The 26758-nt window shown below is 45.2% G+C and overlaps 3 protein-coding genes across 9 annotated transcripts in view; 2 read left to right on the forward strand and 1 right to left on the reverse strand.

Moving 5' to 3' along the window:
• Window positions 1–5437, forward strand: part of LOC114588929 (discoidin domain-containing receptor 2-like) — a 31521-nt gene extending 26084 nt beyond the window's left edge. For all 4 annotated transcript variants that reach the window (XM_077922750.1, XM_028714729.2, XM_028714730.2 and 1 more), the window contains 2 exons: window positions 128–277; window positions 926–5437. In XM_077922750.1, the coding sequence (XP_077778876.1) occupies window positions 128–277; window positions 926–1066 (291 nt within the window). In that variant the 3' untranslated portion in view covers window positions 1067–5437. The remainder of the gene's footprint in view (window positions 1–127; window positions 278–925) is intronic.
• Window positions 5438–6323: 886 nt separating this feature from the next.
• NOXA1 (NADPH oxidase activator 1) lies at window positions 6324–23035 on the forward strand. Of its 2 annotated transcripts, none has more exons than XM_077922191.1 (12): window positions 6324–6944; window positions 12616–12698; window positions 14327–14435; window positions 15851–15985; window positions 16463–16570; window positions 18419–18478; window positions 18964–19045; window positions 19726–19790; window positions 20770–20939; window positions 21460–21565; window positions 21996–22119; window positions 22279–23035. In XM_077922191.1, exons 1-12 carry the CDS (start codon window positions 6891–6893, stop codon window positions 22359–22361), a joined length of 1179 nt encoding a protein of 392 aa, XP_077778317.1. In that variant the 5' UTR covers window positions 6324–6890; the 3' UTR covers window positions 22362–23035. The 2 variants fall into 2 exon arrangements, with proteins under 2 accessions (XP_077778317.1, XP_028571425.2); XM_028715592.2 differs by lacking the exon at window positions 6324–6944 and adding an exon at window positions 7927–8508.
• A 1496-nt stretch (window positions 23036–24531) lies between these two features.
• Window positions 24532–26758, reverse strand: part of ENTPD8 (ectonucleoside triphosphate diphosphohydrolase 8) — a 34941-nt gene continuing 32714 nt past the window's right edge. For all 3 annotated transcript variants that reach the window (XM_028715659.2, XM_028715658.2, XM_077922190.1), the window contains one exon: window positions 24532–26137. In XM_028715659.2, the coding sequence (XP_028571492.2) occupies window positions 25955–26137 (183 nt within the window). In that variant the 3' untranslated portion in view covers window positions 24532–25954. The remainder of the gene's footprint in view (window positions 26138–26758) is intronic.

Genomic DNA, 26758 nt, shown 5'->3' on the forward strand with positions numbered 1-26758 from the left:
TTAAGGGTGCTGAGAACTGTCGCTCTGTGAGGGGTAAACTACAGTTCCCAGGACTCTTTGTGGTGGGGAGGGATGTGCACACTGCCATGGTCTTCTGACACTGTGGCCTTCTTCTCTTTCCTCATAGGGCAAGTTCACCACGGCCAGCGACGTCTGGGCTTTTGGTGTGACATTATGGGAGATGTTCACACTGTGCAAGGAGCAGCCTTACAGCTGGCTCTCTGATGAGCAGGTCATTGAGAACACGGGGGAGTTCTTCCGAGACCAAGGCCGGCAGGTACCCAAAACAGATGTTTTGCATGGTGGGAACGTGGGCATCCTTTTGACGCTGGTGCTTTACATGTTGGGCTGAAGAGGGTGGGAAGTTGGTTTCTTCTCCTCTTGTATGTGCTGCTGGTGGTGTGTGGGCCCTGCTTGCTACCTTCTTCTCTCACTTCCTCAGTTTTTAATCACATCCAAGAGCTATTTCCTGGAGGAATGGCTCTGAGATCAGAGGGGGGAAATCAGTGTCTCCTCTTCTCCTGTGTGCTGCTATATGTGGTTCCTAGCTGCCACCTCTTTCTCTTCTTTTATTGGCTTCTGATCCACTCTGGAGGATGAGCTCCAAAGCCAGAGGTTGGGTTGCTTAAGAGGGCAGGAAATCATGATTTCCTCTTCCTGTGTGTGATGCTGTGAGTGGTTCTGGCTACTATTACCTCTTCCTGTTACTTCAGAATCACAGCCAGCTGCTGCTCACTGGAGGAAGAGCTCCAAGCCAAAGCCTATGAGTTCTACATTTATTTATGTAGGATATACAAATTTAAACCACTAAAACAGCAACAGTCCATTAAAGAGTAACTAGATGGGTAGCATCTTCAGCTCAGCCCAGAAATCTGTGGTTCCAAAATCCCTCGCCACCCTCACTCTTCTTTTCCTGCTCACACAGGTCTATCTGACTCAGCCGCCCTTGTGCCCCAATCCTCTGTTCTCCTTGATGATGAAATGCTGGAGCCGTGACATCAAAGACCGCCCAGCATTCGAGGCCATCCACCTGTTTCTGGTGGAGCAAATGGACGGTAGCATTTGACCTGCAAAAAGCACCCGAGGGACACAGTCGAGATACCCACCTGCCTCTTCTTGGCCTAAAACGTCCTAGCATTTTGGTTGCCACATTGTTTGAAACCAGGTGGATTTCAACAGACAACTGAGGCGACAGCTGGGGTGGTTATCTCTTGGGATTCCTTTGGAACTGGGTGTGACGTGCCCTTTCTGCTGCGTATTTTACCACAGAGTTTGCATGGGCGTTTGCCATGACCAAAGAAATACGGCCCCACTTGAGGGGGCTTCACTGCCTTAGTCAAAATCCACTTCCTGGGACCTCTGCTCCAAGGAGGCAGCCATGGCAGCTGCTGCCTCCCTCAGCCATGGCCAAGAGACTCTCTGGGCTGAGGAAACATCTTCTCGTGGGCCTTCCTTCCTGGAGAGGGTATTTGTATCAGCCCATTCTCTTCTCCTCCTCACAAAAGTGGCAAAAAACACTCTCTTTGAAGACTGTAAGAAGAGTCCTGTTGGTTGGCCAGGCCAGGTGGCCCATTAATCCAGTATCCTCTCAACGGCCAACCAGATGCCCCAGTGGGAAGCGTGGTGGAAGCGGGACCTGAGCACAACAGCGCTTTCCGCACTCGTGATTCTCAGCAACTGCTATATTCAAAACACAGTTGGGGTTTATTCCACCTGTCAGGAAAGCTCAGTTCTTCAGGGGTGTGTTCACTCTTCCTGGAAGTCATGTTGGTGTGTTGTTCTCCCTGAAGGAACCCTACAAGGAACAGGAGGGCAGCCATTTGTGACCAGAACAATAGCAAAGAGTTGCACAGCTTCATTTTCAGGGGTTTGAGGAAGGTTGTTGTGACTGCATGTTCGCAGGGAGGGTGTACGTGTGTGAATTCTTACACACTGGATTTTTAAAATTGTTTTAAAAAGGGGCGAAAGAATGTTAATGGTCAAAGGAAGGTCACTGAGGGCTCTCTGGTAAATAGAGGTCTTTTTTGTGGTGGAGGATCTTTTAGGGGGAAATAGTGGACACTGTTACTACTGTCATGATGATGCTGATGCCTTGTGTGCTAATGAACTTGTTGCCAAAACGGACTGACATAGATATCTGGTCGCATCCACACCATACAACTGAAGCACATTTAAATCACTTGACTTCCTTTGAATGAATCCTGGGAATTGTAGTTTAGCCCTTACAGGGCTGCCATTCCTTGACCAACTGCAGTTCCCAGGATTATTTGGGGGGAAGTCATGTGCTTTAAATGTGTTTTAAATGTATGCTGTAAATGAAACCTCCCTCTGTCTCCAGATACCACTTTATTAAGGCACCAAAAGGGAATTAAAAGTGAAACCCGGGGCTTAATCATGGGGGGTGGGGCGGGCGGAGAGACAACTAATCTCCCACGGAAGGGGGTTGTCTCACTTTTTGGGGTGGGTGTCAGGGGCACCAAATGGTTTGCAATCCAAATAGAAAGGGGTGGGTGGGGGTTGAAGAAGCAGCTTTCAAAAAGCCCTCACCCCCTAGGAAAAGATTATTACAAACCTGCAGCAGTATATTCAGGGAGCCAGAAATTTGGGGATAACTGGAATTCAGATAACCTGAGCATCAGATATATAATTGACTGTAGCACTGTTAAGTAGCAAAGAGGTTTTTGGAAATGACTGCAGTCTGGGTTGTTGATGGCATATTATAAGCACAGGCAACCTCCCATTTACGCGAGGGTTACATTCCGAGGCACTGTGTGCATCCGTGAAATCGCTTATAATTGAAACACCACTGAAAAAGCCTGCAAATGCCCCATTCCGCCCCTTTTTGTGACTTCTTAGGTTACTTCCGGGTTTGGGCTGATGCACATATGTGCAGTCATGCACATATTGAATGCAAGTAAATGGGTTTGCCCATAGTGATCCTTTCTGGAACTCACACAATAGCCAACCAGATTTGACTATGGGAACCTGTCCTTCCTAAGCAGCAGTGGCTTATCTTCATTGCTCTTGGTGGCCCCTCCTGTCCTATACCACCACCCTCCAGCTCCACCCTGTCCTAAATCTTAGAACAACAAAGAGTCTTTATATGGCATAAGCTTTTGTGGACTAGAGCTCGCGTCATCCAGTGCTTGAAATATTGGACAAAAGGATCTTTAGCACATTATATGTGCTTGCCAATGCCAGGATTTCTGTGTTGTCAAGAACTGTTTAGTGAATTGCTACTGTTAAGAACATGATTATCACTGTCTGTACTTTTTCATTTCCCTCCGACCTCACTTTTTACAACCCCTAACGCCTCCCAAACTGTGTGTGAAATATGCTTAAAACTCAGGATGACACCTTCATGCAACTGATGAACTTGTGGTCTGTAGTCTACAAAGGCTTATGCTTTAAAGTGCCAGAAGATTCTTTGCTGTTTTTGCATCTGCTCCTCTGGACATGGCTCTTAGAGCCTCTGAAGCAATTTCAGTGCTTCTCAGGCTTGACTTTTTATCTTGGTGTGTTAAACTGGAGACCAAATATTTTTGTTTGTCTCATCATTCTGAATGTGAAATTTCAGCCAATTTTTTTCTCATTTCACTCCTCTCTTAGAGCCTATGTGTGATGTTGTTCCTCCCCATCTTTTAGCTCCCCCTACTGCTAAAACTCGGGCTTTCAGCCATTCTCAAGCATCTCACCTCCCTAGATTCCTCCCCAGCACTACACAGCTGCTTTTCTCCCTAACTCTGGTGTGAAGTTCCCCTCTGCACCAGAAAACCCCCAAACCACTTTCCTAGCAGCAAGTGTATTGATTTTCAACATTCCATGACTGAGCCTTCCCCTCTGAAGTTAGAAATGTTAGCAAACATTCCATGGCATGCTATGGGTGCCCGTGCTATCATCCACTTGATGTTAAGTGAGATGTTCACATGGAAAATTCACTAGTTGTGCCACTCCCCTTCCCAATGTGGTATTATTATTGTCCTCTGTGCTCCCCGCTCCCTACAGCTTCCCTCTGTCACAACAGCCATATAAAGTAGGACATAATTTCCATTTTATAGGGAGGATTTTTAATGGCTTTTCTACAGTCAGAATGACAACCATTTGGTTTCTAGTCATTGGATCCCACTGGACTTGTTTTACCATGTAAAATACTAGTTTGGGTCAGAAGTCCTGTTTTTTACCCCAGCTGTCATGAAAATGACAAGACTAACAGCTATAAAGGAACTGCCTTATACTAGGCCTGACCACAGGGCTGTCTCTAGCCTGGGGGCGGGGGAGGGATGCCCTCCAGAAGCTGCTGGACTATAACACCCATCATCCTTGATTATTAGCCATGCCGGCTGATGCAAGTTTGAGTCCAATAACTTATGGATGACAATAGGTTCCCCATCCCTGCTCTAGCCTATTATGTCTACAGTGGCTAGGCAGTGGTGTTAGGGAAATCTTTCCCAGCACTGTGAACTGGAGATGTGACGGATTGAAATGAAGTCTTGGGGACTCCAACCAGGTGCTCTTCCACCAAAAATGTATGGCAAAGGAGCTTTGGCATTGGAGAGAACTTTGCCATACATTTTGGGGGTATCACCACTGGCTATCTTAAATCCCTGGCCATGTGAGAAACAGGTAGGGTCCCCTTTCTCCTGTGCCTTGAACAGCAGCTTGTTCTGCTGTGACATGCATAGGAGATGGTAAGGGAAGCCTCACTGGCTGATTTCTCCAGGGATGGGGAACCTCTGGCCCTCCAGGTGTTGTTGGACTACAACATCCATTGTTCCTGACCACTGGTTGTGCTGTCTAGGGGCTGATGGGTGTTGCAGTGAAACATCTGGAAGGCCATCTGTTCTACAACCCTGCAACTGTAGGCTGTAGGAACAGGCCAGGATGTTCTTGCTTTTGATCCCATGGTCCTCTGGCCATTTTAGGAGTCAATTGCTAGGTTAAATGTTGCAAATGACCCAGCAAATGACCATGGTAGGGTGCAGCCAGGCCTTTCTAGTGCACAACCCAGCGACAGAAGATAGGAATGAAGGATTTTGTTGAGAGAGCACCTTTTGCCTCATCTTTTGAGGGCAGCCTGAATTGGGACACCTTCTTCCCGTGTTACTTGAAGTTCGAAACTGTGGATATATCAGCCATTTTGTCCCAGAGCACATATAATTCCCTCAAACAAGGCCTCTCTCTCTCTCCCCACTGCTGCCTTATTTTTTGCTAACCAAGCTCAGATTTATGTTGTTTGTTTCGGCTGTTGTATGACTGTGTACATATTGTATTTAGAAATGGCATTCAGATGTGTACATAATATAATATATATGAATTTAACCAGCATCTCCTTTGCAATCACACACCTTTGCCATGGAGGCTTGTTTTTGTCTTGTTTGTTTCATTTTGTTTTTTTACATTGACAAATGACCAATAAATTCTGTTGGTTTCTTTTCTCTCCCTGTTTCTGCAATTTGTGAAATTAATTTCCCGTGATTCCCAATGGGATTGCAAAACCAAATGCATTGAGCTGGTTTTTGAGAGAGCCCACAAACATTTAATTGATTAATCAGTTAAATTAATGAATTTAAACATTCCATCGACAAAAATTGTGTCCAGACTAATTAGAAAGTTGCTAAGAAAGAAAGAAAGAAAACAGTATTATTAATGCAACTGTGTATAAAACCTGAAAGGTCTGTCTTCTGTTTGAAGGCATCCAAGAATCATGAAATTGTTGGAAAGGATCTCAGGCAAATCTAGTCAAACCCCCTTCATTATAATTCTAAACTGACATCTATATAAATTGGCATATGCCATTTTTTATGCTAACTTTGCCCTTGTTTCTTTAGGCTACCCTCAGTAGATGCCATCTTGGAAGAGGCATCACCCAGTTTCTCACACAGGAGGGATTGCCTCTTCTCTCACGTGCGCTCATCTCTCACGTGCATAGACACATCATCATCCAAGCCAACAGGTGACCTAGTGCTATCTTAGAGAAGGCATTCCCTGTTCTTTCACACAGGAGGCAACACTTTTCCTGTGATGTCTGCCTGTGATATGTACCCATATCAGGGTGCAGGACTAATGCGTGACTGAGGCTATCGTAGAAGAGTCATTCTTTCTCTCACCCAGGATGGAAAGCTTTTAGTATGATGTCTGCTGTGACACAGATACCGGTAAGCATCGTGCCGTTCCAATGGGTGGTTAGGGCCATCTTAGGTCACATTCATACCCCACATTTAAAGCACTACAATGCCACTCTAAATGGTCATGGCTTCCCCCAGAGAATTCAGGGAGTTGTAGTTTGTTAATGTGATGATGATGATGATGATGTTAAGGAAGCTGAGAGTTGTTAGGAGAGCTGTATTCTCTTATTTGAACTACTGCATACATACAAATCAATCAACCAAAAACCCATAGAACAATTTCTTTAACACTTTTCATTCCAGTGACTTTACAGTGCAATCAGAAGCAAGTCCAGCTTGAGTTCAGTGGGGCTTACTGTCAAATAAGAGTACATTACATTTCAGCCTTCATTGATCATATTTTAGTGTGTTTCTGCATTGCAAAAATTTCTGCTGAAGTGCTTTTTTGAGGCCCTGGAGAAAAGTGAGACTTAACAACGTACATTTTTAGACATGAAGGTAATTAGAACAAAATCCCTTTGTCAGATGATCTCAGAGTACAGGGAGGCTCATCTGGGCCAAGGCATCCCCTTTCCTTAACTTTTCCCAGCATTCCTCAAATTTCTGCTGCATCTTGGTATCTGCAGTGACTGAATGCTCCATTCACACCCAACTTGATGCAGAGATGAGGCAGAATGACTGTCTCTGATAGATACTGAGCAGAAGGAGGCAGAAGAGCAGAGAATCTTGCAAAGATGCAGCAGGCAGCCCCTCTGAGACTGGTGCATGGGGGTCTCACCAGGGTCTTTCTTCATAGATATGGAACCCTTTCAGAGGAAGGCCAGTATATAAATTAAATAAATAAACAGTCATTCGTTATAGTTCCCAACATATCGAAGATGAATATAGGTTCATTCTTTATCTAAGTGCCCAATTCTCACAAAAAATTTAAGAAGGCCATGGGGTCATGAAGAGTCGGACACGACTGAACAACTAAACAACAACAAAGGCCAAAAACAGGGACAAGTGACACCCCAGGGACCAAAAGAAGGGACTAGAGGTTGGCATCATTTGGCACCTGACAAGGTCTATACCCCATTAAGGACCCCATTAAGAATGCAGCCATCCAGCTGAAAAGTGTTCCCCACCCATGTCCTAGATCCAGCTTTGTCACCAGAGGCTCAAAGGCCCTGCAGGATCTGATTTCTTTCCGCAGGGCCTGTAAGACAGAGTTGTTCCGCCTGGCCTTTGTCTTGGAGCCAATTTGATTCCCTCCCCCTCTGTCTTTTTCCTTTCTCCTCCTGTGATGAGGCTGCATTTTAATGTTTAATGTTGTATTTTAATCTTGTTTTTAAGTTGTATTCATTCAACTCATTTTTATTATTGGTTGTTAGCCTCCCTGAGCCTGGCCTTGGCTGGGGAGGGCGGGGTATAAAGAAAATTTATTATTATTATTTGCTGGTGCAGAGTACCTTTGACCAGCTATGGGCTGGTTTGCCACATATGGCCATTCTTAAATTGGCCATAGTAATTCATGTTCTGGACTACTGTAAAGTGCTCTACCTGGGGCTGCCCTTGAAGATGGCATGGAAGTTCCAGTTAGTGCAAAATGCAGTTGATTAGTTATAGAGTGGAGCAGCTAGCATGAGCCACATTTCACTGGTCATTGGTATAGGCAGAACAGCTCACAGCAGTCTGTAATTAACTCCTGATCTTAATCCCATTTATTCAACAGGATTTGGGAATGGAAATGGGGACAGGGTGGATGGAGAAGGGAAACAGAAAATCTGCATTTCTTCTAAATGGCTCAAGGGCAGTAAAGGTTGTAGTCCGTGGAGATGAAGGCACTTTACACCTGGTCAAAGGCTCTCCTTTAATATTACTTCATAAATTCCAGTTCTTACTACAGACCTGGACATTGTGACAAGGAAAAAGAGACAGTGCACCTAATGATAAAAAAGTTGGGACAGAGGGTTTGTTGTTTGCCCAGGCTCTGCACAGAAAAGACTTTGTCTGTAAACTGACCTGCTGCCAGAGTGGCTCCTCCTCTGCCTGTATTTCCCTGTTTGAGCAATAAAGGTTAGTTGGGATCAAAAGAGAGAGAGAGAGAGATGCTCAACTTCCTGGTATGCTTGTCTCTGGAAGCAATGCCAAACAGCGCATAGTCTGAGCAAGCTCTAAAGAGCCAGGCCTTCCAAATCAGATTGCTTCCTCTCATACTGGAAGGACAATGGCTTACAGTAACCTGGTCAGGCATTGGTACAAAGGAGTTTTAGCTCTAGAGAAGGGCAGCTGGGAATCTGCCTTACGCATCTTCTGCAGCATTGAAAACCCTCCTTCAAAGATCAGCTTCAACATTGGCTGCCTGCATCTTTCAAGGGGAGACCTGGAGCAAGCTCTGGAGGTAGGTGTTAAGACCATTTCACACATGACAGGTTCGAACTCAGGTTTTCCATGCAGCATACACACAACACAGAACTGTCTGCGCTGACTGGAGTTGTAGTCCAAAGCATCCTGAAGTCACCAAGCTGAAAAAGGCTGGTCTTCCTCTGTTTTAATTTCCCACAACGTCATGGGGTGGCAGTAGATTGGACGCTCCAGAGCATTGTGGGAAATGAAGGTGGCAGTCCTTTAGCCACCGATACTGACACCACCAAGAAAGTCATGCTTGTATAGCCCACTAGAGCACACTTTGCTCCTGGGCCTCTCAAACCCAGAGCCAGACCTGCCTGTATGGCATATTCATATGTATTGATGATATTTATATTTTATCTGCTTATTTATTACATTCATATCCCAACTTTCCTTCAGTGAGTTCAAGGTGGCAGCCCCCCTTGCCATTTTATCCTTACAACAACCCTGTGAGGTAGATTAGGCCTTCACTATATTGTTTTCAACAATTGTTAAATACAGTGGTACCTCGGTTTAAGAACCGTCTGGTTAAAGAACAATTCGGTTAACGAACTCCGCAAAACCGGAAGTAGTGTCCCGGTTTGAGAACTTTACCTCAGTCTAAGAACGGAATCCGAATGGTGGAAGGGCACCAGCGGCGGGAGGTCTCATTAGGGAAAGTGCACCTCGGTTTAAGAACGGTTTTGGTTTAATAACGGACTTCCGGAATGGATTGAGTTCATAAACCGAGGTACCACTGTACTTTTTTGTTTTGTTTACTCCTGCAAACCTACCCAGGCATGTCATTTTAACAACCAATTTTTACATGTGTTTTTATTATGCATAATGGCTTTATGGCTGCTGATTTTATTATATTTTTAAAATGTATGTTAACTAGTTTTCCATGCTTCTCTTAACTGGTATTTTTAAATGACAGTTTTAGATTGCCCATTGTAAATCGCTTAGAGCAGGGGGTCAGCAATTTTTTCTAGTAGTGGGCCGGTCCACTGTCTGGAGGTGGCGAGGCGGAAGGAGCCAGAGCCGGTGGTGGGCGCTGCCTTGCCTCCTTGCGATGGGAGGAAGAGGCCGAGTCGCGGCAGCTCTGCCAAACAGACGTCGGCCTGGTTTACCTCAGCACGGCGTGGGGATGTCTCTGCCAATCAAACGCCACTGAGGTAAACTAGGCGCAGCATTTGATTGGCAGAGAGGTCCCCGCGCTGCGCTGAGGTAAACCAGGCACAGCAATTAAGTGGCAGAGGCGCCGCTGCTCGGCCTCTTCCTCCCGCTGCCGTCGCTGGGAGTCTCGGCTTCGCAGCAGGTTCCGGCTTTGTGGCGTGGGGCACGGGCCGGATTTACGACCCAGTTGCAGCTCATCCAGCCCGCGTACTTTAGTTTGCCAACCCCTGCCTTAGAGGCATGTGATTTTTTTAAAAATCAAATAAGTGGTCTACTGCAAATGTTGTTAAATAAATAAATCAGGGTTGCACTATGACACTAAAAAAATATAAATCAATAGGTATACACTTGTGGGAGGAAAGAAGTATTTAAACTGTGCACGTAAGGAATGTAACGTGTGAAGTGCCTCACATAAAGTAAATCAATGCAGGTATAAAAAGTGTTGTGGGGAGGACAAAGGATATTCATATTCAGCACTTCCTGGAGAACCAGGTTACCGCAGCAGGAAGCAACTGTTGAACAAATTTAGCAATTCCCAGAACGAATGAGTCAGCAACATGCCTCAGATTCCAGAACTAGCTGGTGCCCATTGGGACTGGTGAAGCAGAATACAAGAAGCCCAAAACAGAAAAAGTGTTCTGATATGGCTAAACCTAGGGACGGAAAGAAATTTGGTTCAGTTTTCATGTTAATGCAAAGATGCCTAATTCACACACACAAATATTTGCACCAAATTTTGTGATGTATTTATCCAGCCATAAGAACACATAATGAAAATATTAGTGAAAATAACATACAAAAGTATTAGGGAATGTTATGGAAAATCTAGGTGTGAGGCTGCTCAGTCACCCAGCTCGTCGGGCAGAGCCCGCAGGTCCCTGCAGAATAAAGGAAGGAGTCCAGCCAACCGGAGCAAATAGCTGTAGACCAAAGTTTATTGCGCAATAGGTTCAAAGAGCAAATTTGAACCCCAAGGATGGGGTGACAAAGACTTTTAAAACTTTCCCACCATATCCCAGAATACAGTTCGTACAGCATCATTGCTACATCATTGCTACATCACTGACATGTCACAAAAGGGGAGGGGTTAACCTTGGCAAACATGTCCAGACAAGTCCTTGGTACAAGATTAGCATAAGCAGACATGGCAGGGCAAGACTCAGGTATAAGATTAGCATAGACAAATATGTCTTAAGTACCCACCACCCAAAAGTACAATAGAAGTTCCTTTGCATGTCTGGAGCCTGAGGAGTCTGGTGATGAGATTTGGCTTCCTTTGGCTAACAATGAGCCCAGCAATTGTCACCTCTGGAAACTTCCTGGAGTCCTTTTTCAAGGGGAAAATAGCTTTGGAATGGAGGAAACTGAGAAAGGAGATGATTTTATATTATTTTTAAAGCTAGGTAACTTCCCTGAGCTGTCCAGTTGAAAGGATACATTCAGGCATAATATTTGTAATATTTAACTTTAAAGATGTGCCCCCCCCCCCGTAATTTCCGTAACAGGGACATCACTTGCAAAAAAGAGAGGTGCATGTTGGCAGAGATGTGTACAAAGCTGCCCAATTTTCACGAGAACATTTTTTTTTAAAATCTGCAAACTGATCCAGAAATTTGGCAAACTGAACAAAAGGTTGGAAAGATTAGAAACTGAAATTGATTGATTTGTCCAACCTTAGTTAAGCCTCAGTGGAATACCTTTTTACAGAAGAAACAATGACTTTGCAAGTTCCTTCCTTAATGCTTTATCCCTGGAAGAATTCCTGACCTACTTTGCAAGCAAAAACAGAATTAGCCTCTCAGTGCAGCAATAGCTTAAGGTAACAAATTCCGGAAGAGACATTGCATTTCTGTCTCAGAATCACCAAGCTTGGGAAGGTGGGCTGAGTTAGTTCATACCTGGTTCCTGCATAGGAAGCTCTGTTATGCCAGCAGGTCAGAATATCTGCCCATCTAGACCAGTGTCGCCTACTCTGATTGGCAGCAGCTTTCTGGGGTCTTGGTCAAAAATATGACTTTTCCCTCGCTATTGCTACTTGGGATCTCCCCACCCCCCACTTTTTCACTGGAGATGTCAGGGGTCAGTTTTGAACTCAGTCCCATCCATGTGCAAAGCAAGTGGGTTCAAAGTCATTGAGCTGCAGTCCCTTTCTCTGTGGGAAATATCTCACCTAATATAACCAACATGCTTAACTATAATTAATGCATGAAGGAGTTAAAAACATAGAGTGAGCTGTCCTACCTGACTTAACTAGGTCACACCCCCTCAGGCTGGGAGGAAGGGTTACCAAACTCTTTGTTTTCCTACATCCCACCATTTCCCCCTACCATGTTAACTCTTCCAGTAAGGGTGCCTAAGCTGAATTTTAGAAACATTTACCTTTTTAGAACTAACCTAAGTTTTGCTGCCTGGCTTTTCTTGCTGCTTTATGGAAAAGCACATGAATCTGATCTTTGAATGGTTTTGTAAGTAAATCATATTTATCTTACCAAACATATTGTATATGCTAAGGAAAGTGGGGTGCTTTTGTAGCAATTTAGAAGGGGATTATTTTAAACGTCTAACATCCTGCATTTCCACGCTTTACTTTGCTGCATGTTTTGAGATTTTAAATCACTGCATGCGCTCTCTCACCAAAGAACACTTGCCCCAAATCTGGATCTAGACATCCAGGGAATTCTCCTTATATCAAACCAAATCAAACAACATGCTCAAAATGCATTTTGCCCTGCTGAGAAAAAGCTGTCAACTTTTTATGGCTGGCTCTATTTCTCTGCCTCTAAACAGCCTGAGACCCAGTAAAAGCAAACAAGTGATGCCTTTTCTCATTGTTTCATCTCTGTGCCAGGAAAAAAGCATTTCTTGCTGAATTTCTCCTGCTGTTAAAAAGCACAGGAGTAAAAAAAGAAATCTGGCAACCTTAACGTTATTTTTCTGCCTCCAGGCATTTGACCGATCCATTTCCAAAGACAATTGCTTAGCTGTGGGTTTCTTCCAGAGAGGATATGCTTACCTGTTGCTGGAGAGGTGAGTGTCTGCTGTTTCACTGTCAAAGGGTACAATAATTGAGCTCACACAAATATTGTAGGAGCCAGAATGAATCCAGCACACAAGCAGGGAAAAGGAAGGCAAACAACCAGCCAAGCTATGCAGCATATGTGGGGCAGAAACTGATGTCAAGTTGCCACCTTCTTCTTAGTGGAGCCCCTCCACCCTTTAACAGCCGTGGAATGGTGGAGAGAATTCAGCTACCTACAGCTTCGCTCCATGCCAGAAAAATGTTCATCTGTTGAATTTCTAATAAATTAGAAATTAGGGGGTTTGTTAAATGTGGAGAGGAAACAGAGATCCTGTGGATTCTGTAAACCGGAAAGTAGAGTTCAATCCCATGCCCTCCAGCGTTCTCCAATGAAAATAGGGATGCCTGATTCCATACTACTACTACTACTACTACTACTACTACTACTACTACCTTTATGATTTATACTCCACCTATTGGACTGGGTTGCTCCATCCAGCCACTCTGGGCAGCTTCCAACATATATAAAAATCATAATAAAACATTAAAATAACTTCCCTATACAGAGCTGCCTTCAGATGTCTTCTAAAGGATGTATACCGTATTTTTCGTTCTATAGGACGCACATTTTCCCCTCCAAAAATTAAGGGGAAATGTGTGTGCGTCCTATAGAGCGAATGCAGGCTGCGCCGCTAAGCCCAAAGGCAGAACAGGAAGACGGAGCACTGCGGAGTGCTCCGTCTCGCTGCTCTAGCTTGGGGACGGCTGCGCGCAAACCTCTCCAGGGCAGCGGGGTGCCTTCACCCCGCTGTCCTGCAGAGGCTAGCAAGGCTGTTCCCAAGCCAGAACAGCGAGACGGAGGGCTCCGTCTCGCTGCTCTAGCTTGGGGACGGCTGCGCGCAAACCTCTCCAGGGCAGCGGGGTGCCTTCACCCCGCTGTCCTGCAGAGGCTAGCAAGGCTGTTCCCAAGCCAGAACAGCGAGACGGAGGGCTCCGTCTCGCTGCTCTAGCTTGGGGACGGCTGCGCGCAAACCTCTCCAGGGCAGCGGGGCGCTGCGCTCCAAAGGCTTCAGAGATCTTTGAGGCTGGCGGTGGGGGAAAGCAGCGCTTCCCCCCACCGCCAGCCCCACAAGCTCTGGTGAATGTACCTTGAACGCACCTTGTTTTAGAGGGGAAGAACAAGAAAAAAATTTTTCCCCCTGTTCTCCCCCTCCTATGGTCTGGTGCGTCCTATGGTCCGGTGCGTCCAATGGAGCGAAAAATACGGTAGTTACTTATCCCCTTGGCTTGGGGTTTGCACACCATATGCTCCAACATTTCTCTGATGAAATGTTGGGATGTCCTAAGGAAAAGTGGGACATTCCAGAATCAAATGAGAAACTGGGACGGCTTCTGTAAATCCGGCTCTGTCTCTGCAATCCTGTTCTGTGCACATATGTCATCAGTGGTGGGGTAGGTGGGCATGGTTAAGGGGATGTTGGCCAAAGGGAGAGGTCTGGAGGGTCCTCAGACCCCACGGGGGCTCCTTACACCTAGGATATATCTAACAGCAATAACAGTGTAATTCTTTTCCTGATCTCAGTACCGTATTTTTACTTTCCTAAACACAGAGATTGTTGTTTTCTTCCCCTGCCAGATATGAAGAAGCCCTGAATGATTTCAGGCTTGCCCTGCTGCACCTCAGGAAGAACCCCTTCATTGATTATAAGCAGCTGGGTCTGAAGTTTGTGTTGTGTGCCTGGGAGGTAAGGTGATATTAAGAGAATCATACGATGATGACGCAGCAAAGGAATCCATAATAGACATAACTAGGGACTGCTGCCCCTGTTTGCTCTGCTCACCAACCCCTTTGCCAACCCCCCTTCCTCTACACCTGGCCAACTCCCCCCCCCCTTTACACTTCCTTCACCTCACAGCTCCCCTTTCATAGCCTATCCTCTCATACTTCCTCTACCCTTCCCTTCACAGCTTGCCCAAACAGTCTGTGTACTTGTGTACACAGAAGCTGAATGGTACAAATAAACATGTGCACATGTAATCCCAGAATCCCCTGGGACATGGACTTCCCATTCTGGAAAACAGTAGCATACCACTTTGAACTGTCAGGGATTAGCCAAAAGGATCCTGGGAATTGTAGTTTGTTCAGGATGCCGAGACTTGTTAGGACAATTCCGCCCCCCCATACACATTCCCCACACAGAGCTACAATTCTCAGAGATCCCCATGAAGAGCGATTGATTGCTAAACCACTCTGAAAATTGTAACTCTGTGAGGGGGAACTCCCACAGGAAGTAGTGGTGGTGGCTTTAAAAGAGGATTAGACAAATTCAAAGAAGAGGATAAGGCTACCAGTGGCTACTAGCCACAATGGCTATGTTCCACTTCTACTGTCAGATACTCATGTATCGGGATCATGTATAGGGAAAGTGTGGTTGCAATTAGATCTTTCTTGTGGTCTTCCAACAAGAGGTATCTGACTGGTCTGCTCTAATAATAATAATAATAATAATTTTTATTTATACCCCGCCCTTCCCAGCCAAGGCCATGCTCAGGGCAGCTAACAAGCAATGATAAAAACAAATTGAATGAATACAACTAAAAAACAAGATTAAAATACAACATTAAAATATTGAAACATTAAAATATTAAAATGTTACAATGCAGCCTCATCACAGGAGGAAAAGGAAAAAGAAAGAGGGGGAGGGAATCAAATTGGCTCCAAGCCAAAGGCCAGGCGGAACAACTCTGTCTTACAGGCCCTGCGGAAAGAAATCGGATCCTGCAGGGCCCTGGTCTCATGAGGCAGAGCGTTCCACCAGGCCGGAGCCAGACTTGAAAAGGCCCTGGCTCTGGTTGAAGCTAATCTAACTTGTTTAGGGCCCAGGACCACTGAGTTGTTGCTGTTTATGGACCTTAAGGTCCTCCGTGGGGCATACCAGGAGAGGCAGTCCCGTAGGTAAGAGGGTCCAAGGCTCTGAGTAAGATTAGCACTGGATGCAACCCTATGATTCTATGCTGTGAAACCTGTGTAATGATAAGAGTTTACTATTTAGAGGTCTTACAAAGTTGGTAATTGAGGACGTTCCTTCCTGCTGAAAAACCCAGTGTAATGTCTGAGGCTTGCATCCAGCAGAAATGTTATTTCTTGTGTGGTGTGCAGGTGGCGTACAACACTGCTGTGGCTCAGTGCCATCTTGGACAGTGGCAGGATGCTCAGAAAACACTGAAGGAGGCTGCTAGAGAGACCCCAAAGGGTCAAATCCACCACCTTGATAGTGCTCTGAAGCAAGTGCAGGTATGATTTGCTGCATTAATCTGAGGAAGTCGGTTTTTCCTGGAAGTGTAGATCCACCTTCCAAGGAAGAGGTTGCTTAGCAGAGGCTGACACACACACAGGGCGTCTCCAGGTGCCCTTTTTATTGCCCACTCACACCTCTCCATCCAGACAAGCAAGAGGCACTGCTGGAGTTCAAGGACACATTCCAGCCAAGGAAAAACACTCAAGGGAGGTGCAAAGAGAGGCCAGCAAGGGGTGTGGCATTTGGGGAGTTGCAAGGGCCAGGTGGAGATGCCTTGAGGGCCACATATGGCCCCTGGGCCTGAGATTCCCCACCCCTGAAAGAGAGAACTGCCCTCTGGCAACTCTGTACACAGAGGATTTTCCTCTGCCCAGACAAGATGAACTTCCTTTCTGCAGCTTCAGGTAAATGTGTATATCCAAGACAAGATAACCCTGTTGTGAATAGTCTACCCTAAACCTGCCCTATCCTAGGAACATCTCTTCTTGGAACCCCGGAGTGTCCCTCAGGGGGAGATCTTCAAGCCCCCAAAGAAGGACGTGGAAGAGCTAGAAGAAAAAGACTTCCTGGGCCAGGCCAAGGTAGAACCTCTGACTCCGCAGATAAAAGGGGTAATGTTCTTCTGGTGCGATGGGGCTAGTTTTCCCCAAAGGGAGTCAGCATGCTTCTGGGCTGAACTACTTTGGTAAAGGAGAGGGGTGGGGCTCACATGCTGGAATGTTCTCCTGTACAACTCACCTCCCCCAACAACCTTGCATGTAGAAATAAAGCTTGTCGGGGAGGTTCCCTGTTTACAAAATTTTCCCTTCTGGCACCAATTTTGCCATTGTATTGCAACAGGCAAAAGCACCCTTTCTTTTTTTCTTTCTTTTTTGGACTTTTGGCCATCATCAATTATTGGATGTTTGCTTTTTGAGTTGTTTTTTTTAAACATGCTTGTATATGTTTTTGATTGCATTTTCACTCTGGCTGTAAATCGTTTTGGCACTTTCTGTAGAGGGATTTGCTAGGGGCTCCCACCCTTGCTCATCCTACTTTTCCCAAGCCCCTCCTCTCTTGCTCTATGCCCTTTTAAAGAAGGGAGGGGGTAGTCACTTCATACAGTGGCTTGCTTTCCCTCTGTTAAATAGCTTGCATGTGCCTGCCTGCCATTCCTCATGCTAGAATTGGCATGGCCACCTATGGCTGCACAAACTGCAGAGTAATTATTTATTTATTTTTATTTTTTAAATTTCTATACCGCTTTATATTTTTAATAAAAAATCTCAAAGCGGTTTACAGCATATTAAATCAATAAAACAATAAAGCAATAGCCGGGCTATTGTTCCTCCGGCCTCATGAGGAGCCTCTTCAGTAGGGCTAGTGAGTGTGGGCCCCACCCCCTAGGCCAGGTGGAAAGGGCCTTGCAGGGAGCGGCCTTCACGACCCACAACCAGGTCTGCCTTACTCCAAACCATTCTTGCATTCAGCTGGTGCCCCTTATGCTGACGATAGATAGATAGATAGATAGATAGATAGATAGATAGATAGATAGATAGACAGACAGACAGACAGACAGGCAGGCAGAGATAGAGAGATAGATGGATGAGCCAAGCCAGAAGAGAGAAAATTGTTGTTGTTCTTGTTGTTGTTGTTGTTCAGGTTTGTTAAATGAATACTTTGCTTTACAACCAATAACATACAATAAAGTCACGTAAGCGTTGCAAAACACAAATTTAACAGTACAATAGCAAATAATAGGCATTGCCCCAATGCCTGGGAAATAAAAAATAGTGCCAAATCAATGACAAGGTTGGAGCCAGAAACTCCTCCCTCAGCAAGAGTATTCCATAAATGAGAGGCTTCCAAGAGAAGGCCCATGAACATGTATTTGTTCTCAGGATCCCAAATAACAGCCAATAGTTGACACTGCACACCTCTGGCTTGTAATGCTCATTTTAGGGTCAGAACTACCCAAGCTGTATGGAAATTTATTCACGCAGGCAACTACAGCGGCAAGAATGTTACTTGACCCAAAATGGAAAGAAGAAGAAGTCCCAGCAAAAGAAGAATGAATCCAAAAACTTACGGAATATGCAGAAATTGCAAAACTTACTGGAAAAATAAGAAATCAAGATAACAAACTTTTTGTAAAAGAATAGAAATGATTTATTGAATATTTACAGATAAACTGTAAACAGATAAGAACATTGGCAGGATTCTTGTAATAACCTGCAGTTTTATAAGAGTATATATTTAAAATAGAGGAATAAATGAGCAAATTTGGATATGCAGAAAATATTAAAAATAAATTTAAGGAACAGCAGAAAGAGGGGGAAGGAAGTCATGTTTTGAAATGTCAAAATGATAGTGAAATCAGTGAAATGTATGAAATTGAAAATGATAAATAAAGTAATGCTCATTTTATACCACCCTCCCTCCATTCACAGGTCATCTCTTCTGCTTTTGAGGAAGATTGTGGCATCCGCTTTCATGATCCCCAGCCCCAGGTGAAGGGGGGGGAGCAAGGGAAGTATGTGGGATGCTCACGGGCTCCTGGCGCAGAGACAGCAGCTGCCAATTTCTTTCCCTTGGCTTCTCTCTAGAAGCACTGCCTGCCCTAAACCACCTATACCTCCCTGATTGCCACATCAGCCTGCCTCTCTCTCACAGCCATAAAGGTGGCCAGCTGACCTGAAAGTGGCCAGTGCCTGCACTGTTCAATACAGTATTTGAAACTTATTGCAGTGCGTAGATCAACATATTAACCACCTCAGAGATGCAAAGGAAGCTGCTCTTAAATTGCACAGCTACAGAGGCTGGCTGGAAAAGTTTGCAACCCTCTATTAGGTATTCCTGAACTTTAGCACCCCTTGCTTTGCTCCTCTGGTTATCATCTACTTTTGCTTGCACCCCAAGCTAAAGAGAGTAGCAACCTTTTGTGTGTGTGCATACAAGGGATTTGGCATATCTCAAAGCTTCTCACTTCTTGCAGAAAGGCGGCAATGGGATTCCCCCACCACCTGGAAAAGAACCCCCCACCCTGCCCTGCGAGAGGCAAAATATTCAGAAATCAGGTCAGCCACAAGAAGGGGATTTGTCACATATCTGGAGGGACCCTTTATATCCTCCCGTTTCTCCCAGTGGGTGCACAGAGCTACAGAGCCTACAGCAAAGGAGATAGAGGGAGAAGGAACCAGTTTGCTTCCTTTCTCCATTGTTGCATATTGGTTAGGGTGTCTGACTAGGACTCGGGAGCTCAGTGTTCAAATCCCCACTCAGCCACAAAGTTCACCGGGTGACCTTGGGCCAGTAACTCCTCTCCCTGTCTTTCAGCCCAATCTCTCCAGCAGGGTTGTGAGGGCAAAATGGGGAGGGGGAAGAACCATGGAGTGGGGTATAAAAGTAATGTGATAAAGGCAGGGTTTAACTAATGGAATTAGGCTGTGTACACACCCAGAATTTGAAACATATCTTCTCCTCAAAGATTCCTGGGAACTATAGTTTACACCTCCCAGAGCTAGAGTTCCCAGACCCTTAATAAACTACAGTTCCTAGATTTTTTTATCTTGAGGGGAGATTCTTTAAATTGCATATTGTGCATTTTGTTATTGTAAGCCACTTTAAGAGATCCATATGGTGGAGAGTGGGGTATAAATTTTAAAATCTAAACATTAAATAAATATTAACTAAAATAAAAATAAAATATAAAAGCATATGCAGCTTTATTAGTAAGTGGGTGAAGCTTGTTTTGCAGCACCAGCCAAGGAAGATGACGGCAGGGCAGACATGAACATCACTGGTCAAAATAGATCCCTGGAGGTGAGACTCTGTATTTGCCATGGCAATAATGTGACGTAACGTAATATAGTGTAGTTGCAAAAGGGCTTTAGCTATTGCATCATGAACAGCCTTAAAATCTGCTTCAGAAGAACTGTAAGCTGTATGAATCTATAATATTGGCATTGTAAAGTTTGCCAGCTAGCTGTCCTAGAAAGATTGTCTCACAAAATCCAAGCAATGAGAGGTCAAAGAAAGGCAGACATGTTTTTGGCAGACTGGTGTTTGTTTATTGGTTTTATAAATAGTCAGGAATCTGGCAGAATGGTTCCAATTAACTGAGCTGGCCCATCCATGAGGAGGGGTGAAACGCCCACCTCAGCGCAAGAGGCGGTCCTCTTCCCACCACTTCCATCGTCAAGAGGGAGGTGTTTGGATGCACAGTGTTGCTACTCATCCTCACTGCCCCAAGGCGGAGAAGCTGAATTGCAATGCTTTGAGGAGTTTGGCAAAAACTGGGGTGCAGCAGTGGTGGAAGTAGGGTACATGGTGGTGGTGGGGCAGCAATTCCTGTTTCACTTCAGGTGGTGAAACGGAATGGGCCACCCCTGCCAACTACATTTCAGATGGTATGGTCTTTGCAAGGGAAAATAGGATTAACTGGAGAAAAGTTAGATAAATTAAGAAAAACGAGATGTGGATCTAAATAACAGAGTCATTTATTTTGATTGTAGGTGATAAATAAACAATGAGCACTGTGAAGGGAAAAATACTGTTACAGGAGACTGAATACCAAGTTAAAATAGAAGCTTCTTAATCCTATTTGTAGACTATATTGTGCTTCCACGAAATGCAATCTGTACCCGAAAATACTGTTTGCGGTGTCAGGAAGGGGAGTTGTTATATTTTTATTTATACTACACACACACACACACACACACACACACACACACACACACACACACACACACTGTTTCAGATGTTCCCTTTGCTCAGCCATACCTTTCCATCTCTTGAGCAGGACTTATCCTCTTCTGGGGAGGCTGGTGACATCACCAATGAGTTCATCCTGCTGAAGATTCACACTTCCTACTCTGTCAAGGTGAAAATGAGTCCTGCCCCATCCCTGGCTGACTTTAGGAACCTGCTACAGGAAGAATGCTGCCAGCAGGCTACACAGATGTCAGTGAGGTAGGCTCTGAGATACACATGAACTGGCACCAGGTAGGGATGAAAGCCGAATCTGTCTGATCTGTGGCTTTCCAACACAATCTTCAAACCTATACAGTGGTACCTCAGGTTAAGTACTTAATTCGTTCTGGAGGTCTGTTCTTAACTTGAAACTGTTCTTAACCCGAAGCACGACTTTAGCTAATGGGGGCTCCTGCTGCTGCCGTGCCGCCGGAGCACAATTTCTGTTCTTATCCTGAAGCAAAGTTCTTAACCTGAAGCACTATTTCTGGGTTAGCGGAGTCTGTAACCTGAAGCGTATGTAACCCGAGGTACCACTGTACACAGCTATCCTTTGAAATTTGCACTTCTCCTAATTTTGTGGTGCAGTTCTCCAACCCAACAATGTTTACAAAAATGCATATGTATTAGGGTTCTTTGGGAAAAGCCATGAGCTTTAAATGTATGGTGTGTCCATGCCACTCTTGCCTTAACAGCTTCCTATGTACCTGTGCATGATTGCATCACTGACCCTTTTCAGGTACAAGATTTCAGGTAGTGATGAGCTGATCCCTGTTAGCAATGATGAAGAACTGAGGAACATCTGGCAAAGCATGGAAGGTGGTCAACTGACCCTCTGGTGCCAGGTACGCGTTGATTGGTGTTGGGTTATCAGGCTTAAAGACTGGACAACAACAACTTTCCCTGCAAGCAGGAGGCTAGCACACCAGTCCTGCCTTGCTGTTTTCAATTTTTAGTGAGATATTATTTTTATTAATAATATTAATATTCAGAAATGGTATCCTCCAACCTGAAGCAGCAGAGTTAATTGTTTTGCTCAAGCTCCCTCTATGACCTCATTCTGACAGTAAAAGCTGTTGGATGGTGGAAGCGAAATTCCTTGGAAGTGGGTAGGTTGTTCTTTGTTAGAAGCTGGCTGGCCACCTATTACAGGTGCTGCAGTAGTGGATTGCCTGCATTGGTAGGGGGTTTGACTAGATGACTCTTGGGATTCCTTACCAATGCTCTGATTCCAGTGCATGTGTTGATCCAGTCCCATTTGTGTGTGTTCTGAAGGCCCAAAGGGATAACACGAGCAGGCCAGTACTCTACCACATGACTGCGTGTCACCCCTACACTGCTCAGGGCCAGGAGGATCTGTCTTTCAAAGAAGGTGACAAGCTGGAGATCCTCTCTGAAGGTAGGCAGGGCAGAGATGGATGTTTGATGGTCCCTGAAGGGAAAAATGTTCCCCCCTCCCAGATTAAAAGGCACCAGAGGCACCTTCCTCATCCCCTTCTCTTGATCTGTGCCTTTGGCCGTAAACCCACCTGCCTTCACCTTGGTTGTGTTTTCACAGTGAACGAGGAGTGGCTGGAAGGACGTTGCAATGGAACCACTGGCATTTTCCCAAAATGCTTTGCTGTGCGAGAGTGCTGTTGACACCTGCTCCTAGAGCAGAAAAAAGGGGGCATGTCCCTTAGCTCACCCACCCATTCAATCACAGATGCTACAATCGACCCTTCCCTTGCCATTAGGTGCTGTGTTGCCCTTCAGACATGCTGAAAATGCATCTAAGTGTTGGTGAAGTGTTGGCTTCTTAGTAATGGGAACGTTTTAGTGACTCATAAAGTCACCCTTTTTGCTTTGGTGGCTGAAAAGATCAGAAAGAATACTCTGGACAATATAGCAGTGAAATGTAAGGAAAACTCAGAGATCTAAATAGAGACTATTATTTGTGGCGCAACATCCCTTTTGCTTATATTTATTTTTGATTCACATTTGTCATAGCCAATGGCTAGTACAATAAAGTTAATTGGATTGGAGTGTTGCTGAAAAGCAAATATATTTCCTTCTCTTGAGTTTGTAGTTAATGCATGAATTACTTTAAACCACCAGAGGGCACTGTTGGTCTAGCAATCTTGCCAGCACTTGCTTATCGCTTTGCTTTGTCATCCTTAATGCCACCCTTAAAAGCTGAGCTGTTTTGTTTGTTGCTCTGTCCTAACTTTTTGAGACAAGATATATGCTATTTCTCTCCTTCTATCTCCACTCATTCTGTAAACAGTTTCTGCATGAATAAAGCCTTTGAATTCCAGAAATTGGAAGTGATTGTTCCACTCTAATTCCAAGCTGCAAGGTCTGCTAACAGTAAAAACATGAGAAGAGCCCTGCAGGATCAGACCAAAGCTATATGTGCAGGGCTGGAAGGCAACAACCATTCCCCAAGGACAGCTTTCCCCAGCAACTGTGATTCAGTGATCTGCTGAATGTGAATTTAGACCTCATGACTAAAAGGTAAAAGGTAAAAGACCCCTGGATGGTTAAGTCCAGTCAAAGGCGGCTATGGGGTTGTGGCGCTCATCTTGCTTTCAGGCCAAGGGAGCCAGCATTTGTCCACAGACAGTTTTCTGGGTTATGTGGCCAGCATGACTAAACTGCTACTGGCGCATGGAGGACCATGATGAGTGCCAGAGTGCACGGAAACGCCATTTACCTTCCCACCACAGTGGTACCTATTTATCTACTTGCACTTTGACATGCTTTTGAACTGCTAGGTGGGCAGGAGCAGGGACAGAGCAACGGGAGCTCACCCCGTCATGGGGATTTGAACTGCCAACCTTCCGATCGGCAAGCCCAAGAGGCTCAGTGGTTTAGACCACAGCGCCACCCGTGTCCCTACCTCATGACTAAGGTCAGGTTCACAACATACATTTAAAGCACATCCAATGCACATTTGAGGTAACGACCCCCCCCCCCCAAGAATCCTGGAAGCTATGGTTTCCCCCTTACAAAGCTACAATTCACAGCATCTTTAACTAGCTATAGTTCCCAGGATTCTTTGTGAGAAGTTACAACCTTTAAATATGCATTAGGCGTGCTTCAAATGTATGCTGTGGATCTAGCTTCCTGAACTTGTCTCCTCTCCTTTTTTACAGCCATCTAAGCCTGTAAGGTGGGACGCGGGTGGCGCTGTGGGTTAAAGCCTCAGCGCCTAGGACTTGCCGATTGCATGGTCGGCGGTTCAAATCCCCGCAGCGGGGTGCGCTCCCGTCGTTCGGTCCCAGCGCCTGCCAACCTAGCAGTTCGAAAGCACCCCCGGGTGCAAGTAGATAAATAGGGACCGCTTACCAGCGGGAAGGTAAACGGCGTTCCGTGTGCTGCGCTGGCTTACCAGATGCAGCTTTGTCACGCTGGCCACGTGACCCGGAAGTGTCTCCGGACAGTGCTGGCCCCCGGCCTATAGAGTGAGTTAGGCGCACAACCCCAGAGTCTGTCAAGACTGGCCCGTACGGGCAGGGGTACCTTTACCTTTACCTTTAAGCCTGTAAGGTAGGCTTTCCTCAACCTGGCGCCCTCAGCTCTTTTGGACTACAACTCCCATCATCCCCAGCCAATCACGGAAGCCAAACCCTGCCTCCAATACCAAATCCTGCACTAAAAGGAAAAGTGCTGCTGGTTAATCCTTGGTTTCATAAACCCATGAGGACTAGTGCAAAGCTTCCTTCATGAAAGATAAGTTTCTCTGAAAGCCAAATTTGGTCTTCATTACCAAATCCTTCAATAAAAGCAGAGCACTGCAGATAATTCCTGGTTTCATAAGTCCACAGTAAACACTTAGCAAAGTTTTTATTTGAGAAATGTGCAATAAAAAGAATTATAAAGTTTTCTAGCGAGCACTGTGAGGTCAGTTCCTGATGACCTGTTTATTGAACATTTGTCCTGATTTGTTTGTGCAGAGTTCGCAGGGAGGTCATACAGTGTCCAACTGTTTATTGCACACTCATTCCAATTTGTTTGCAGGGAATTTCTATGGTGTTGGGTCATGTAAGTGCTATCCCACGCATTTTCCCATCGCATTTCTTGCTACAAAAAGTCCAGGTCTCTTTTTGTTGCCCAAGTATTTCATATTCAATTTCATTTCAAATTTGAATTTTGCTGGTATGTGATGGAATCCCAACTGGAAAATGAAGACAGCCTGCACATGCCTTAAGTCTTGTGGAAAGTTTGTTCCTGATGGGGTTGAGAGAGATCCTTTCACCCACAAAAATATTTTGGTGCAAAAAAGAAAGAAAGAATGTAACTAGTTGTCCACAACAGGGAGATGAGAACCAGCCCCATAGAATCAACTCCCCCAAGTATTTACAGTGTTTGCATGGTGTTTCTAGTACGCTTTTTTTGTCCGTAGTTGCATCTTTGGGGATCCCATCCCAGGCAGTTCCTCTTCCAGGCCTGAATCAGACCACTGTAGCTCCTGTCCGACTGACTCCTGGCACCCTGCAATTCCTTTGCCTGAGAATCTATCATCTGCTTTAAACTGGTCTCTCACCTTGGTGCCAAGATCAATCTTAAGACCTGATAAGCAGCCTTGAAGTCCTGCCCTCTTGCCCACCAAGGCAGGCATCTGCATTTGCCAGTTGCTTGCATGGGCCCCACAGGTTGGCACCAGTGAACTACTGGTCCAGTAAACAGCGGATGAGAAACAATATTAGTAGTACTTGTAAATTCATTCCTATTACAATTAATTTTCATTAATAATAATATTGCTAGAGTGTTTTCGAGGGGGGTCAAAACCCTACCTCCATTATGCCCAGTGAGTCTTAGGAGATTCCTGCAACACAGAACAGTTTTATCATCACCCCATATTTTTTTTGGGGGGGGGAGGGTTTGATGAGAAAGAAAGCAGCTTGCCTCTGGCCTTTGCAACAGCTCACGGAAGAGATAAGTTTCGAACCAGGGACTTTATGGTTTACATAGCTAATATACTGCTGGGGAGGGGGGATTGCGGTACAATAAATTATATACTGCATTTACTTCTGAAAAGAAAAGGCATAATCAGTGTTAGTTGGGCAAGTAGTGTATGTTTGTCCCATTGGGTCTTAGAGAGTTGAAGCTGGTCTGGCTTGGTGGCGCCTGCCAATCTGTTTAGTGTTTGCTTGCTTGTGGGTCCACTGAGGGGCTGGTGCTGACTGCCCCACCCTAACCCACACAGAGGCTGCGGGGAGGTGAACAGTCCAAAATGCAGCCCCTTTCTCTCAGCGCAGTAAATACATGACCAGCAAGGCAATACAGATTGCCAACACAGCGGCAATGAAGAAAATGCTGGCTGCCCACACCCCTTCCTCGTGCCCTCTCAGCTGTCGGGGGGCCTCTGCGGGGATCATATTGGTGAGGTTCAGCATGTAGCCCAGAGTCCAGCCAATTTCCGAGTTGGCAGCCTGCAAGAGAGAGAGTAGAGTCACAAGGGAAAGCAAACACAGTGCTCACCACTTAATGCTAATAGCCTTGCCATGAGCCAACACAAAGCTGGCATTTCAGGCAGAGGTGAGCTTCCTTGTCATAGGAAGAGCGTTTGCTTGGCATGTAGAAGGTCCCAGGTTCAATCCCCAGCATCTCCTGGGTTGGGAGAGAACCTGGGACTCCAGGGTCAGATCATGTACTTAGGGCTATTTCACTATATTTTGTATCCCAAGATTTCTACCTGTGTTTACTTGCTGCTATATAGATAAATGCATGAACCTGACTTTTGGAACTTTGTAAGTAAACCGTTTCAAAACTCACTAAGGTGTGTGGTCTGTGGCTAAGAGCAGCAGAAACAGGGAAGTTCTGAAAGTGGACTAAATGGGATATTAAAATGGTTTCAACAGCCTCTATCTTCACACTACACTGCTGCTTGCTTTTGTGACTTTTAAACTCTGTTGCTGGACAAAGATATATCATAATAGTGATAATCTATGCTGGAAATGTAAAGAAAAAGAGGGTACCTTTTATCATATGTGGTGGACCTGCCCTAAGGTGAAAGACTTCTGGGAGAAGATTTATAATGAATTGAAAAAAAT

The sequence above is a fragment of the Podarcis muralis genome, chromosome Z, assembly GCF_964188315.1.
Source record: "Podarcis muralis chromosome Z, rPodMur119.hap1.1, whole genome shotgun sequence".
NCBI classification, from domain to species: domain Eukaryota; kingdom Metazoa; phylum Chordata; class Lepidosauria; order Squamata; family Lacertidae; genus Podarcis; species Podarcis muralis.

What these genes read in the sequence shown, in the direction of transcription:
- NOXA1 (XM_028715592.2), top strand. Translation starts at nt 8,335, where the DNA reads ATGGCTTACAGTAACCTGGTCAGGCATTGGTACAAAGGAGTTTTAGCT. An exon ending in GCTTACCTGTTGCTGGAGAG is followed by an intron (nt 12,699 to 14,326) that starts GTGAGTGTCTGC and finishes TTCCCCTGCCAG; the next exon opens with ATATGAAGAAGCCCTGAATG. An exon ending in TTCATGATCCCCAGCCCCAG is followed by an intron (nt 18,479 to 18,963) that starts GTGAAGGGGGGG and finishes CACTTCTTGCAG; the next exon opens with AAAGGCGGCAATGGGATTCC.